At 39.5% G+C, this 16,745-nt stretch overlaps 1 protein-coding gene across 1 annotated transcript in view; it reads right to left on the bottom strand.

The window, feature by feature from the left end:
* Positions 1 to 3,083: 3,083 nt before the first annotated feature.
* usp33 (ubiquitin specific peptidase 33) overlaps positions 3,084 to 16,745 on the bottom strand; it is a 54,504-nt gene continuing 40,842 nt past the window's right edge. The window contains exons 22-24 of the mRNA XM_057857270.1: positions 16,589 to 16,691; positions 10,493 to 10,561; positions 3,084 to 5,057 (exon numbers count right to left, since the gene is read on the bottom strand). Coding sequence (XP_057713253.1) covers positions 4,891 to 5,057; positions 10,493 to 10,561; positions 16,589 to 16,691 — 339 coding nt within the window. The 3' untranslated portion in view covers positions 3,084 to 4,890. The remainder of the gene's footprint in view (positions 5,058 to 10,492; positions 10,562 to 16,588; positions 16,692 to 16,745) is intronic.

Consider the following 16,745-nt stretch of genomic DNA (forward strand, 5'->3'; position numbering starts at 1 on the left):
CTGCAGAAAGGGGAGGGGTGTACTCACTTTTGTGATACATTGTAGGACAATTTTGAAATTTGGCCAAATTGGGGGTCTCAGAGGAGAACTTCAGGTCACCAGAGTGTTTTCTGCCATATATATATATATTTTTCAAAAAATGTTTTTAAGCACTTCAAATGTAATAATCATGATGTCTTACACATTTTACTGTCCCACCGAATTGTTTTTAAACAAGAAAAAATGTAGACGCCCAATCCATTTAAAAAAAAAAGTTGAAAAATGCTTGTCTTTGGTAAATACTTCATTGAGTGAGTCCACTCAAGCTGCTCACTTACATACAATGAGTTGCCACAGCAACTTTTTAACAAGTTAAACGTTGTTGACACTTGCTGCACTTTGAAATCTTGGTTTACCAGCGTCTCTGGCAAGATCAGAGCCTAACTGTGTATCATCGTTAACTTTAAAGAGCAACTCCAGTACACTGCCCGACCATCAGAGAGCAGCTAGAGGGAGGGAGGGAGGAAGGGAGAGTGAGACTACGCGATCGGCTCTGGACAGCTCATGTGTATTTATTTTTTAACTGAAAAAACATCCTCAATGGACTGAGAGCGCGAAGTTTGAAGCGCAAAGTAGCAAGGGATCACTGTAGTTACTACTACGTATTTGGGGGCTGACCGCACAAACAGGGGGAAAAGGGTTTGCACTTTATTTACATTATTTTAAACAGATGATAATAACGTCATTAAAAAAATAAATTAAAAAAAACAACACAGAAATAAATGTATTCTGGTTATGGCCCCCAATAAAGCTGATTACAAAAATATTTACAATATTTTATAGGTATTTCACCCTTTATAGGCATATGTATCACAATTGATACGCTTTTTGAATTTCATGATTTTGAGACTAATTCAGAATTTTGAAAAAAAGCAATGGTTAAAACCTTAATTTTTAAATTTTGGGATTCTCGGACAATTGCTTCATGTTGCTGGCATTTAAGGGTTTTAACTCACTGCCTGCTATTGACAACACAGACTTTCATTTAAACTTGGGTGACTGATTCTAAATGCTCATGCGTCCGCCCCACTGACGGCACTAGAATGATCCTTCGAATGATCACTGCCAATGTAACACCATTTAAATCTCCCAGTCAAAATGGATTGAATGTCGAGCGCCATCAAAGGCAGCCAACAAGTTCAGTGCATGCCCTATAAAGGGTTAAACTTGATTTGAGTATACTGTTTTGTTCCTTAAAAAAAAGCAGAGGGAAAAAAACATTCTTAGTCAAAAGTGATTCTGATCACCTTTTTTACAACAAAATATGTCTTCCACGACAGGTACTGCATTTGAGGTTATTCACCTCTAATTTTGCAGCTATGATTTAGGTAGGTTTCTACTGTTTTAGATCGGTTTTCTTTTCTCTTGATTCACAGATATGTTGACTGGCTTTTTTGGCAAAGTAGTTTCGTTAACATCACCAGTGAGTGAAACCTAAAGTAGGAGGAGCATATGTATTCGGTTCAGTATGTCTGTGTTCAAGATAACTCAAGAATGAATAAAGAGTTTGTTATCAAACTTAGGGTACGTTTGCAATACGAGAAACTGCAATTTCTGGTGGAATTATGATGGTAGCTTTACTGTGATGGTTGGTAAACAATTTTTTGTAGATTTTGAGGTGTTCTGAGGTCACTTTCTGTTAATTTGGGAGCATTTTGGGGCCACTTCCTGTTGATTTTTGGGTGTGCCAATGTAGATTTTTGCAGGTCTGGGTTGGAAATCAATAGGAGTGAATGGAGGTTTTTGGGCCATTGAAATGAATGGTGACTCAGTCCATTGGAAATCAATGGGAAATTTTGCCTTTTAGACATGAATGGGTATGTTTTTGGCCCAATTGTACTTTTCTGCCCCTAAGAGTCCTGAATTTTTTTAATGTCTAAATGCGATTTGGACAAAAACTAGGACAGGCAGGGTTTTGACCCCCAATCACCCCCCCAAAAAATATTTGGGCAAACTAATTTTTAGGGTGTCAAACGAAAGAGAGCTTGCGTCATTTGAGTTTCCAGTCGTTTTGTTGTATGATTGGTGTTGATGGGTCAAACGGTTTTGGTTGGGTGGCGCGCCGAAGAAACGCCATTGAGGGAAAAAAGGAACATTTTAGATAGTAGCTTTTGCAATAAATGCAAAGCTACCACCAATAATAATCACAACTAGGGAAAGCCACTTCTGGAGAAATTGCTGTGGTAGATTTGTATATCGGGTCACTTCCTGTTGATTTTGGGGTATTTCGGGGTCACTTGCTCATATTGGTTCACTTCCTATTGATATGAGGCCATTTAAGGGTCACTTTCTATTGATCTGATGTCATTTTGTGGTCACTTCCTTTTGATATCGGGACTTTGTTGATTTTGGGGCATTTTGGGGTCACTTCCTATTGATCTAGGTTCATTTTGTGGTCACTTCCTGTTGATATCAGGACTTCCAGTTGATTTTGGGGCATTTCGGGGTCACTTCCTGTTCATATTGATTTCATTTCCTGTTGATATGAGGGCATTTTGGGGTCACTTCCTATTGATCTGGTGTCATTTTCGTGTCACTTCCTGTTGATATCGGGACCTCCTGTTGATTTTTGGGGTATTTCGGGGTCACTTGTTCATATTGGTTCACTTCCTATTGATATGAGGGCATTTAAGGGTCACTATCTATTAATCTGGCGTCCTTTTGTGGTCACTTCCTGTTGACATTGGGACTTTGTTGATTTTGGGGTCACTTTCTGTTCATATTGAGTCACTTAGGAGTGAATGGGGCTTTTGTGCCATAAAAATAAATGGCAAATAGGGACAATGGAAATGAATAGGAAATTTTGGCCATTGGAAATAAGTGGGTATGTTTTTGTCTGAATTGTAAAAATAAAAAAATATATATATAGATGGTAGCTTTTACATGTACATGCAAAGCTACCATCCATAATAGATGGGAGTTTTTGCATTACTTGCAAAGCTATCATCAATGAAACGGAACACATTTTGGCATAGAGGTCAAAGGTCAGAAATGACACTCTGCTCCAGCTAGATCGTGGCTCAATCAAAGTAACCACACATTCATCATGTTTCCATCCATGTTTCTTGTTTTTATTATGCGAGCCATTAAAAAAAACAAATATCTGAATAGCTCTTACTGACTAATGGTCCAGAGACACTTACGGCATCCAATATGCAAAATAATGCCCTCCGTTAAGACTGGCAATGTTGCTGATTACTACTTACTATACTGCAGTGTAGTGTCAAGCAAAGCTAGGTCGTGCACAGTTAGGATTTGTGTGAGATATGCAATGTTAAAAGCATGCATACTTGCTTCACCTACTTTAGCCATGTATACACAAAAACAATTAAAAAAAAAAAAAAAAACACTATTAACATCCTGTTTTAAACTCCCTGTCTGTGATAAATAAGCAAGTGCTGAATCTTAACCAACATACACCATCGTTACATTCAAATAACCGCATGCCTGTTTGTGGATTGAAACTGCAGCGATTCTCAACTGGTGGACCCAAAAGTTTTCCACAACTCGTACGGTTTTAAACAGCCATTTTGGATCATTTTAAGTACTTTAATGCAGGGGTGTCAAACTTGTGGTTCGCGGGCCACATTTATGGCAATTAGATCTCATTTTTTGGCCAAATATCTCAGTCAAAATGAATTGGACGTCTAGTTCCGTCAATGGCACTGAAAGGTGAGTATTCACAGCCAATCCTTCCAGTTTAATTAGACGTCAATCGTTCCAGAAGGCGGCCAATGAGTTATTTTGCATGACTTCCTTGTAGTTTTAAGATACTTACAGGTCACTTTCTATAAATTCATCAATTTCTTTTAATATCTCAAGCATTTCCAGGTTACTTCCTCATTTTGTGTCACTTCCTTGTCAACTCATTGGCTGCCATTGACAGTGTTTGACGTCTAATCCCTGATGACTGAGAGGGGGGCGAATACACAAATGTAACGGCGGACAAGAAAGTGCAGTAGTGCACACACACGATCATACATCTAGTTTTAGGGCGCCAATGTCAAAATAAAAGCATGTGATTTTCTATGTACAGTATGAATGAGCTACAAGGTACCTATCACCTGTAACCTACAACAACCCCACCAGGCAGCGGGACTGGATCTTCTAGCGGGCCAGAAGCCGGATGTTTGACACCCCTGCTTGAATGTATTCCTTCTTTAGAATTTACATGAATTTAATAGATGCCATTAAAATGGGGTGAATTATTTGAAAATCCAGCCGCCAAAAGCCAGTTTCACTCGGAAACATGAAATTACGTGGACATGATTACACTAGAATCAATGCGTTAACTCATTGGCTGCCATTGACAGCGATTGGGAGGCAGCGAATGAGTTTACATGAGTCAAAAGTTTGACCTCTTGAAGAATTTGCCATTAAAAAACAGGATTATCAGACCAGTTGAGAAGCGCGTGCGTAAATGACAGTGCACAAGAAATTCCTGAGACTTTTCCGTAATTAGTCCCTTCATAACCTTAAGATGTCCGTCGGCGGAAGTGCTAAAGTACAACGCGTGGTAAATGTGCTCATTTTGGTCAAAATAAAATGGCATTCCGTTCATTTTCTTTTGTCGTGATCTAGCTGCACACATTTAAAATCATGACACAAAGACGACTACAGTGCTATTAGAAACGTATACACATTTTTTTTTTTTTTTTTTTTTTTTACAATACGACAAAGCTTTGATTCCCTTTTTCGGAGCGAGCTGTCGCAAAAGCGGTTATAATTGGCGTCCTTTTTTTTGTTTTTGCGTGAATGCGTTTGAAATCAAAGTGCAAAAAATTAAAAAGGCCTTATTCTTTGAATTCGATCGCTTTTTGTCGTTTTGTTTTTTTTTTGTTTTGTTTTGTTTTAAAGCGAGCGCGTCTCCACTTCGATCTTTTCCTCAGACTGGTGGGAAGGGTCCGCTTCCTGGTGGCCGGTGACCACGCTCGGTCTCACCGTCACCAGAGGTCCGCCGCCGTAGATGGCGTGAAGGAAGAGCCACGTCTCTTCGGAGATCTGGCCCGAGTCGGCCCCTGTGGGGACGGAGACAGAGATATGGGGAGATATCGTAAATAAATTTCAAAAAATGTCTGCAACTATTAAATATAAAAACATAATAATAAAATAATGATTTTAAAAAAATAAGTAAACATTTAATTAAACAAAAAAAATGGTTTTCCCCTAATGTGGGCCGCGAGAGAGAGGTTTTAGTGATTAATTGTCCACGTAATTTCATTTAAAAAAAATAAATAAAAGAAGTTGAAAATCAACTCGCTTCCTTTAAGTTTTTTTTTTCTTTAAATCTTTTCCTTTATTTTTATATTTTGAAGACTGATTGGCTATTCTGTTAACTCATTAACTACCACAGGGTCTCTGCAGGTTTCAACAAGCCAAATTTAAGACTTTTTAAAGACCATCATTAATACAATTTAAGACCTACAGTCATCTGAAAAAAGTAGGACACCCCATTAAATATTTAGTTCTTTATTAAGAAATGTTCCCATATCAATCTTGTTTTTCTCATCTCTGAAAAGTGATTTAATTGCAGGTAAACAACAAAAATTAACATTGTTTTACTCAATAAACCAAATATAAATCAACAAAAATACCAATTCTAACTGAGGTAAAAATTAGGACACCCTACCACCTAATAACTAGTGTTTCCCCTTTTTAGCTGAAATAACTTCAGTGAGACGTTTTTTGTAGCAATCTACAAGTCTTTGACATCGGTCTGAAGAAAGTTTGCCCCACTCCTCAATGCAGAATACTTTCAGCTGTGAGATGTTTGAGGGGTTTCTTGCATGTACAGCCCGTTTCAAGTCACCCGCAGCATCTCAAAGGGATTAAGATCTGGGCTTTGACTCGGCCATTCCAGGACTCTCCATTTCTTCCTTTTCAGCCAGTCCTTGGTGGATTTACTGGTATCATTTGGGTCATTGTCATGTTGCAGAGTCCAGTTTCGCTTCAGCTTTAATTTTTTCACAGATGATCCCACATGTTCCACAAGCACCCTCTGATACACGATAGAATTCATGGTGGATTCTATGATGGTCAGCTGACCAGGTCCTGCTATAGCAAAGCATCTCCAAACCATGACACTTCCACCTCCATGCTTCACAGTTGGTATGAGGTTCTTTTCTTGGAATGCTGTATTGGGATTACGCCAAACATGTTCTCAGTTCTGCTGTCCAAATAATTCAATTTTAGATTCATCTGTCCAAAGAACATTATTCCAGAAGTCCTGGTCTTTGTCTTCATTCACTCTGGCAAACTTCAGTCTGGCCTTCATGTTCTTCTTGGAGAGCAAAAGTTTCTTCCTTGTACACCTCCCTTGAAGGTTAAACTTGTGAAGTTTCTTTCTGATTGTAGAGGCATGCACTTTCACATCAACAGTAGCAAGAGCCTGCTGTAGGTAGGTTTGGAAGACTTCATTTAGCATCTTGCGGTATGCTCTCGGGGTGAACTTGCTTGGAGGGCCAGACTTGGGCATGATGGCAGTTGTTTTGAATGTCCTCCACTTGTAGACTATTTCCCAACTATTTTACGGACAGTGGAATGGCTGATTTTATATTCTTTTGAGATCTTTTGAAATCCCATACCAGCCTCATAAGCGTGTACAATCTTCTTTCTGAAGGCCTCAGACAGCTCCTTTGATCTGCTCCTTTTCCCTCACTTCAACTAACTGTGAGGTTTAAGGCAAACCTCCTTCAAAACACTGGGTAATGATGTTCTAATCATGTGCACCTGATGTGATACCCCTGTGTGGTATTTTAGCTATTTTAAGTGGGTTTGAGGTTTGAGGCGGCGGCTGGCAACCAGTTCAGGGTGTCCCCTGCCTACTGCCCGAAGTTAGCTGGGATAGGCTCCAGCACCTCCGCGACCCTCGTGAGGAAAAGCGGCATGGAAAATGAATGAATGAATGAAAGTGGGTTTGAATGTGGGGGGTGTCATAATGTATCCTCAACAGAAAGCAGAAAGATAGCTTTTTTAAATTACATTTTTATACCAAGTTATAAAAAATCTTTTATTCAGTTTTATTTTTTTTTAGTTCTATTACTTGTATCTCTCAAGATTGTTAAAATTCATATGAAATATCCATATGACCAAATATGTTCGAAAACACACAGGCTTCCACAGGGTGTCCTAATTTTTTCACGACTATTTCATTTACAGTGAAGAAAAGTATTTGAACACCCTGCTATTTTGCAAGTTCGCCCACTTAAAAACAATGGAGGGGTCTGACATTTTCATCGTAGGTGTGGTTTCACTGTGAGAGAGATAATCTAAAATGAAAAATGTAGAAATCACAATGTATGATTTTTTAACAATTTATTTGTGTGACACAGCTACAAATAAGTATTTGAACACCTGAGAAAAGGAATGTTAATATTTGGTACAGTAGCCCTTGTCTGTAATTACAGAGGTGAAACGTTTACTGTAGTTTTTCACCAGGTTTGCACACTGCTGGAGGGATCTTGGCCTACCCATCAGTCAGGTTTCTGGGCCGTCGCTGAGGAACACGGAGTTTGAGTTCCCTCCAAAGGTTTTATATTGGGTTTAGGTCTGGAGACTGGCTAGGCCATGCTAAAACCTTGTTATGCTTCTTACGGAGCCACTCTTTGGTTTTCCCTGCTGTGTGCTTCGGGTCATTGTCATGTTGGAAGACCCAGGCACGACCCATCTTCAATGCTTTAACTGAATCAAGGAGGTTGGACCCAAATTTTCACAATACAGGGCTCCAGGCATCCTCTCTTTAATAAGGTGACCTCGTCCTGTGCCATGCGCAGAAAGACACCCCCAAAGCATGATGCTACCACCCCCATGTTTCACAGTAGGGATGTTGTTCTTGAGATAGTACTCATCATTCTTTTTCCTCCAAACATGGTTTGTGGAATTATGACCATAAAGTTCTATTTTACTCTCATCTGACCACAAAACTTGCTCCCATGACTCCTCCGCATCATCCAAATGATCATAGGCAAACTTAAGATGGGCCTTGACATGTGCTGGTTTAAGCAGGGGAACATCCCGTGCCATGCATGATTTCAAACCATGACGTCTTAGTGTATTACCGTTAGTAACCTTGGAAACGGTGGTCCCAGCTCTTTTCAGGTCATTGGCCAACTCCTGTCGTGTAGTTCTGGGCCGATTCCTCACCATTCTTGGATCACTGAGACCCCACGAAGTAATATCTTACATGAGGATCCACTCCGATTGAGATTGACCGTCATGTTTAGCTTCTTCCATTTTCTAATGATTGCTCAAAGAGAGGACCTTTATTCACCAAGCTGCTTGGCAATTGCTCCGTAGCCCTTTCCAGCCTTATGGAGTTGAACAATATTGTCTCTGGTGTCTTTGGACAGCTCTTTGGTCTTGACCATGTTACAAGTTCGAGTCTTACTGATTGTATGGGGTGGACAGGTCTCTTTATGCTGCTATCGACCTCAAACAAGCGCATGTATTTCAGATGATACATGGAGTGGAGGTGGACATTTAATAAGCGGACAAACAGGTCTCTCAAGGTCAGAATTTTAGCTGATAGACAGGTGAGGTGCTCAAATACTTATTTGCAGCTGTATCACACAAATAATTTAAAAATCATGCATTGTGATTTCTGGATTTTTCTTTTTACATTATCTCTCACAGTGGACATGCGCCTATGATGAAAATTTCAGACTCCTCCATGATTTCTAAGTGAGGGAACTTGCAAAATAGCAGGCTGTTCAAATACTTATTTTCTTTACTGTAAACAGAAAAAAAGTACAAAAGGAAAATTGGGAGATCCGGAATCACTTGAAAAGCATATGAATTTATTCATAGCTCTTTCACATTGCAAAAAAAAAATGCTTCACCTGAAAACACCAGGAATTTCTCTGTTGTGAATCAAGATTTGTAAACTCTACAGCTAATGGCAATTGGCCACTTATCCATGGAGGCAAATCCTGTAATTTGCCTCTTTTTTTTCTCCACAGCTATGCTAACTAAGCTGTCAACACACAACTGCGCGTGCACAGGAACAGCTGGTGGTGCTCGATGATTTCAGGTTCCGCATTGGAGTTACGTTATATTGTCCTCAAAGATCGAAACATTTAATAGCAAGACTGAAGCTTATGAATAGAAGTCAATAGATTTTTAAAACTTCTCACGCTATTTTGACCTTTTATGAGATTTTATACGAAAAATTGACATTTTAAGGCCTTAAATTTCAATTATTGGATTTAAGACTGACCTTTTTAAGACCCTGCGGATACCCTGCACCAACAACAAATCTTTCAAGGGCTTTAAGTATTGTGTTTTGGAGCTATTTGGACACAACTTACAAAAAGATCAAATTTCTATCTTTCTTCATGAAATAAAGTTTGTTTCTACTGTTTTCTATTATGAGCATTTGAACACCATAAACAACATTGTTTACATGTCTCAGGTAGTGAATGAGTTAATGACAGTTAAACACCCAAAAAGCATATATGCTATTTAAAAAGTAATTAAATATTCAAATGTGTACTGTATGTCAACTCTACATGTTGTTTTTGATTAAAACAATAATTCAAAAATAATGAATAATTTTGATGTATTTATATATAAATTAAGGAAACATTTAATACATGTGAAAAATATCTCTGATGTTTACTCATTTAAAAATGATGTAGTGTAATTTTCGGACTATAAGCCGTTACTTTTCCCCCTCGTTTTGAATCCTGCAACTTATCGTCCAATGCAGTTTATTTGTTGCTTTATTTGGGTTAATAAGTAACACTTTATTTGACAGCGGCGTCGTAAGACCGTCATAATTCTGACATTACACGGTCATGGGCATTAATGAATGCTTATGACAGTGTCACGTCATAATTATCACGGTCTTATGACAATCTTATGACGCTGCAGCCAAATAAAGTGTTACCGGCTACATCTTTTGGTCTTCATATCCCATAATACGGTGAGAACTGCTGCGTCTTATAGTCTAGTGCGGCTTATCTATGAACAATAGGCCCTTTTTGGGTCAAATTTGGTGAATGGCGGCTTATAGTCAGGCGCGCCTTATTGAAACGAAAATTACGGTATACACTTTTGAACTTGTAATATTTACAAAAACAAGAGGTGGGGAAAAAATCACTTTTGCAAAAGAAATTGACTTTAAACATTGCAGTTAAAAAAGGTGTTGTACTGATACAGTACTAGTTGGAAGTCAAGTATCATTCTTTTGGAGATTTTCTACATTTTTTTAGTCTTTCAGTATCATTGACAATGATAGACATCCAATCCATTTGAATTTGGAGGGTTGGCAGCAGAGTTCAAGTGATCCATTTGAATTTATGAGGGTTGGCAGCAGAGTTCAAATGGATTGGATGTCTATCACCGTTAATGAACGCCAATGAGTACATTTTTATATATTTTGAACGTTTATATATACAAATCAAATATTTCAGAAAGCTAACATTACTAAAAAAAACAAAAACATTCTTTGTACCTTGTTTGATTGTTAAATGACCACTCTTGTTCACTGCTATCTTGGAATTATCAATGGGTCCTGGTGGATCTTGAAGAAAAATAATATATATCAACAGATTTCAGACAAACTCACATTCTTTGATATCATATTTGTCAGTTTTAGAGAAAAAAAAACAAAAGCAGCAAAAGTCAGGAACTGTCAATTGTTATAAATAGAGGTGAAAATACAAAAGGATGAAGGGGAAAAAAATGAGAGCAAGTGGCATGAAATTAAAATACAGGGAGTCCTCAAGTCCTTACGACCGTTCCTACGCTGGAGTAAATCCGATTTTATCGTTAAAATAGAAATTTATGTCAAAATACTTTGTGTAAAAAAACAAATACATCAGAATGAAAATATAAGATGCTGTACTTACCATTACTGCTGAGAAGCTGATTGAGAGTCAGAGGTTTTCAACAGTTTATTTACAACCGAAAGCACGAAAGAAGACTACTTGTGCCAACAAAACGGAACTAAAGGTCAAAATAGCCTTCATGACAACTCGTCCACCCCTTCCTCTCTCATTCCAGGTGCGGTGCATACAGGGACGGCCCAAAAAACACAACACTCAACATTACAACCAGATGCATACAGTGCCTTGCAAAAGTATTCGGCCCCCTTGAACCTTGCAACCTTTCGCCACATTTCAGGCTTCAAACATAAAGATATAAAATTTTAATTTTTTGTCAAGAATCAACAACAAGTGGGACACAATCGTGAAGTGGAACAAAATTTATTGGATAATTTAAACTTTTTTAACAAATAAAAAACTGAAAAGTGGGGCGTGCAATATTATTCGGCCCCCTTGCGTTAATACTTTGTAGCGCCACCTTTTGCTCCAATTACAACTGCAAGTCGCTTGGGGTATGTTTCTATCAATTTTGCACATCGAGAGACTGACATTCTTGCCCATTCTTCCTTGCAAAACAGCTCGAGCTCAGTGAGGTTGGATGGAGAGTGTTTGTGAACAGCAGTCTTCAGCTCTTTCCACAGATTCTCGATTGGATTCAGGTCTGGACTTTGACTTGGCCATTCTAACACCTGGATACGTTTATTTTTGAACCATTCCATTGTAGATTTGGCTTTATGTTTTGGATCATTGTCCTGTTGGAAGATAAATCTCCGTCCCAGTCTTAGGTCTTGTGCAGGTTTTCTTCCAGAATGTTCCTGTATTTGGCTGCATCCATCTTCCCGTCAATTTTAACCATCTTCCCTGTCCCTGCTGAAGAAAAGCAGGCCCAAACCATGATGCTGCCACCACCATGTTTGACAGTGGGGATGGTGTGTTCAGGGTGATGAGCTGTGTTGCTTTTACACCAAACATATCGTTTTGCATTGTGGCCAAAAAGTTCAATTTTGGTTTCATCTAACCAGAGCACCTTCTTCCACATGTTTGGTGTGTCTCCCAGGTGGCTTGTGGCAAACTTTAAACGAGACTTTTTATGGATATCTTTGAGAAATGGCTTTCTTCTTCCCACTCTTCCATAAAGGCCAGATTTGTGCAGTGTACGACTGATTGTTGTCCTATGGACAGACTCTCCCACCTCAGCTGTAGATCTCTGCAGTTCATCCAGAGTGATCATGGGCCTCTTGGCTGCATCTCTGATCAGTTTTCTCCTTGTTTGAGAAGAAAGTTTGGAAGGACGGCCGGGTCTTGGTAGATTTGCAGTGGTCTGATGCTCCTTCCATTTCAATATGATGGCTTGCACAGTGCTCCGTGAGATGTTTAAAGCTTGGGAAATCTTTTTGTATCCAAATCCGGCTTTAAACTTCTCCACAACAGTATCTCGGACCTGCCTGGTGTGTTCCTTGGTTTTCATAATGCTCTCTGCACTTTAAACAGAACCCTGAGACTATCACAGAGCAGGTGCATTTATACGGAGACTTGATTACACACAGGTGGATTCTATTTATCATCATCGGTCATTTAGGACAAGATTGGATCATTCAGAGATCCTCAGTGAACTTCTGGAGTGAGTTTGCTGCACTGAAAGTAAAGGGGCCGAATAATATTGCACGCCCCACTTTTCAGTTTTTTATTTGTTAAAAAAGTTTAAATTATCCAATAAATGTTGTTCCACTTCACGATTGTGTCCCACTTGTTGTTGATTCTTGACACAAAAAAAAAATTTCATATCTTTATGTTTGAAGCCTGAAATGTGGCGAAAGGTTGCAAGATTCAAGGGGGCCGAATACTTTTGCAAGGCACTGTATATGCAACCCGATTTGTTACATTACTGTCCTTGTTTTTCCGTCACGCAAACCAGAAGTTGTTTGGTTTCGCAGACTTCAAGTGTAAACACAAAACCACATTTGGCATTTTCATACGACAGTTTAACTTTGGCCTGAACGCTGCATATCTTTACCGATGTTCATTGGTGTTTCTCTCCTTTCTCTGTTTGCAATGATGACGAAAACAAAAATATACTGTCAACGAACCACTTTTTCATGACGATGACGAGCTAAAAACGTGATTTAGGAGACAAAACATAAGACGAATGCCAGTTTTCGTCTGACAAGATGAGAAAGACAAACATGCGCCATGGTTTCTGCCATATGTTCACAATGAGTGACATTTTCTTTTTGTGCGTGTAATACATCAGCCTGCATCGTATCAGTGTTTGGGTCGTGTCACTAATGTGAGATGTGCTGCTTCGCAACCCCCCCCCCTTCCCATCCAATGTTTGGATGTGCTGCAAGCTAGGCTGCGCTCCAGGCTTGCTCATTTTGAAACATACTGTATGGTAAAATTTGTTTTCTTATCTTGAGAAGAGAGAATCTGCAATGTTTCTTTAGCTTTTAAACATTTGAGCTGAGTGATCCTCACACACTCGATGGAACTTGTAGCATTAGCATAGCGTTAGTGTTAGCATTTTTTTAATACATAGTTCATAGTGTCCAGGCGAGGATAATTGAAAACAATGTACCATTTTTCTGCTGAGTGTGTATTATAATCACAAGGTTGGTGTTCTCATCCATCAATGTTCATTTCAAGTAGTTCTAAAGCTCGACAAAACTTTTTGAAATTTTACAGACAAAAATATTTTGAATAAGGGTAGACTATTTGACGAAATTTGTCTTGAGATTTTGTCAAGGAGCACCACACAAAGACCTACACATTTTAAAATGACTAAAATATGATTAAGACTAAAAAGTATTTTTGTCCAAAAGTCCAGGACGAAATTTCAAAGGGGTGCCAAAAACAACACTATATACAGGGTGACACAAGAAAATGGTCATCACCTAAACTTGAATAACTTTTGAAAAAATAAAAATCAATTATTTTTATTTTTCAGATTTACCAAGAAGAATTAATGTTCTAAGAGTCTACCAAATTTGACCTTTGAGATGCCATGGACTTGTGAGGAAGACATTCAGAGTTGAGGCATATTTTCAGCTGAAGTCTATCCATACAGCTCAACTACAATTCAAAGAACGGTTCGCATGTCGTGAATTTCCTGTCCACTCAATTATCTTCACATAGGTCAAGTTCAGAACCCATGGGACTGTGCATAACCTCAATGGTACGAGACACTAACAGACAATCACACTCTGATCAAGGACACCACACAACGTTACTGCAGTCATAGACTATTGTTTGCCGCCCAAGCAGGTCTTTGCATCTGCGAAGTCAGGAGCTTGGAATCAAACGAGTCTGTACGGAAAATTTTGATCATAGATCCACCTGTATCCTTACAGGATACAGATTAAACAAAAGCTTACACCTGGTGGTTTTGCGATAAGATTGACGCTGTGCCAGACTTCCTTGACAATGTCTGGTTTTCGGACGAGGCACTTTTTCTGTTTTCAGGTCACGTGAACTCAAAGAAAAATATCTTCTGTGATAGCACGCCCCCTGAGTACTGTCTGCTAAGGCCATACACTCTGTGAAGGGCACTTCCTGGGTCGCTATCTTCAAACACGGCATCACTGAACCATTCAGGTTCGAGGATGACAACATGCGGTCTATGACAATCAACACCGAGCGATATGTCCATGTGCTTGGCAAGTTCTGGACAGCACCTTGGCTTGGTTCAGACGGCAGGTCTTAATGCACAAATCCGATTTTTTTGTGTTTTTCCGACTCGAGTGAGGCATTAACTTGATGGTCTGAACGTGACAAGTTGCATTTAAGTTGACCATTTCAAATCCGATCTGGGTCACTTTCGTATGTGGTTCAAATCTGATCTGGGCCACATTTTTTTCAGAATGTGGCTGCGGTCTGAACTGTCAAGTCTTCCAAATCGGAATTTATGCGGCAATTACGTCAGCAAAGAGTGAGAGCAGCACGCAAGACGGCAGCGATGTAGCTGTTCAGTAGCATTAGCGCCTAGCTTGAACTCTGCTTTTGAACTCTGCTTTTACTACACAGGAGGCTGGCTTGACCACAGTCATGAAGTCATTTTCCACAGTCATTTTGCTAGTATGCAGTTTTGTTACATTTCTAGAAGTCACATTTTTCCATCACTGAGTTATAAACCTTACTATGGCAATTAGCAAATGTTTGCATTTTACAGTGTTATGTTTAAACGTTCTTGAGAGGCCTTTTGGTCATTAATAGGCTTACTGTCCTAATATTGGCAGGTTAAGAAAGTTGTTTCATGGACCAATACCACAAAAGTCTCCTCTCTTGTTGCACCAATTTTTTATCTGCTGACAAAGCACAATACCTGTTGGGTTTATGTTTGTTTTAGTTCAGTGATCATTGTTCAGGGGAAAACATCATCAATGATATTGACTGATTAATTGTGATTGACTCAAATTATATTTGGAAAAAATGAACATGGGCACTTCATTGGAAGTCAAAACTGCTCTTTTCTGTGTTTTTTTCATTATAATAATGTTCATGTCGTCATGAAAATTCTAGTTAGGTCAAAGGCAAATCTATGCTGAATCCAACACTAGTATTTTTTACCTACAGGTGTTCAGGTGAATATACATAAAATAATTACATATATATTATAGGTTATCGTATCGGTATCGGCCTTGAGGAGCAGGAAGTTATCGATATTGGTATCGGGTTCAAAAAATGGATATCATGCACCCCTAAATAATAATAATACATTTTATTTCTAGAGCGCTTTTCAAGCCACACAAAGATGCTTTACAAGAAAGATGGGAGTAACAATAAAAACAAAACAATCATAAAATTAGAATAAAAACTGGATGAAAGTAAATAAAAAATTAAGATAGAACAGAGCTAAGGATCATGGTGTGTAAGAAAGCGTAAACAGGTGTATTTTGAGTCTGGATTTGAAAAGTGGAAGGGAGATATATTGCGAAGATAGGGGGGTAGGGAGTTCCAGACCTGGGGGCCACAGTCACTGAAATCTCTGGAACTGAAGGTCGAGAGACGGACAGGGGGGACGGAAAGGTGGAGGATAGAGGAAGAGCAAACTGAACGGGGGGTACTGTTAATACAGAGGAGATTGCAAAGGTAGGGAGGGGCCAGGCCATGGAGTGCTTGGAAGGTAATGACGAGGATCTTGTAGTTGATTGTTTGTTTGACTGGGAGCCAGTGAAGTTGACGGAGGATGGGAGTGATGAAGTGTGTGGTGGGGATCAGAGTGATGAGGCGTGCTGCTGGAATTGGTGCGCATACGTAATACTTGAATGGCCTCAATGGACAAAGGCAGTCCGAACGGGCACGCAAAAAAAAACAGATAAGACAAAAAATCAGAATTGTGCATTAAGACCTGCAGTATGAACCTAGCCTAAGAGCGATCCAAGGGAGGATGCGAGAGGGTCATCGTAAACGTTTCCCTCTAGATCCAAATGTGCCTGCAGCACCGTGGAGCTCATATGGAGCACATTTTTTGAGTGCCAGTGAAACAGAGTTTTTTTAGTGCAGACTTTGGAGATGACTGCCATTAGATACCGCCCTGGGCAACCGCCTAACCCACTTAAGCTGAGGGCCGGCACTGGTCGTAGGTCAAGGATATCGTAACCTGAGGACTCCCTGTAGCTAATTCAAAGAAACTTTGAGACAAATCGAGAGAAGAACCTGTTTCTCGCAGTGTTTAGAACTTGAGTAACATTTGAAATCGACATGAGTGTCTGCCGTGTTTCACTGACCGTTGTCTTTCCCTTTCACAAAACCCTCCCACTCGCGGAACCACTGCATGCTGATGCAGTATATGACCACGGGAGACTCCTCATCCTGGAAGGCCTTGTTCAGCTGCAGAGAGAGCAAACGTGGAGGGGGAGGAGGCGTGAGTCTCGTCGGAGAGCG

The sequence above is a fragment of the Corythoichthys intestinalis genome, chromosome 14 (assembly GCF_030265065.1).
Source record: "Corythoichthys intestinalis isolate RoL2023-P3 chromosome 14, ASM3026506v1, whole genome shotgun sequence".
NCBI classification, from domain to species: Eukaryota; Metazoa; Chordata; class Actinopteri; order Syngnathiformes; family Syngnathidae; genus Corythoichthys; species Corythoichthys intestinalis.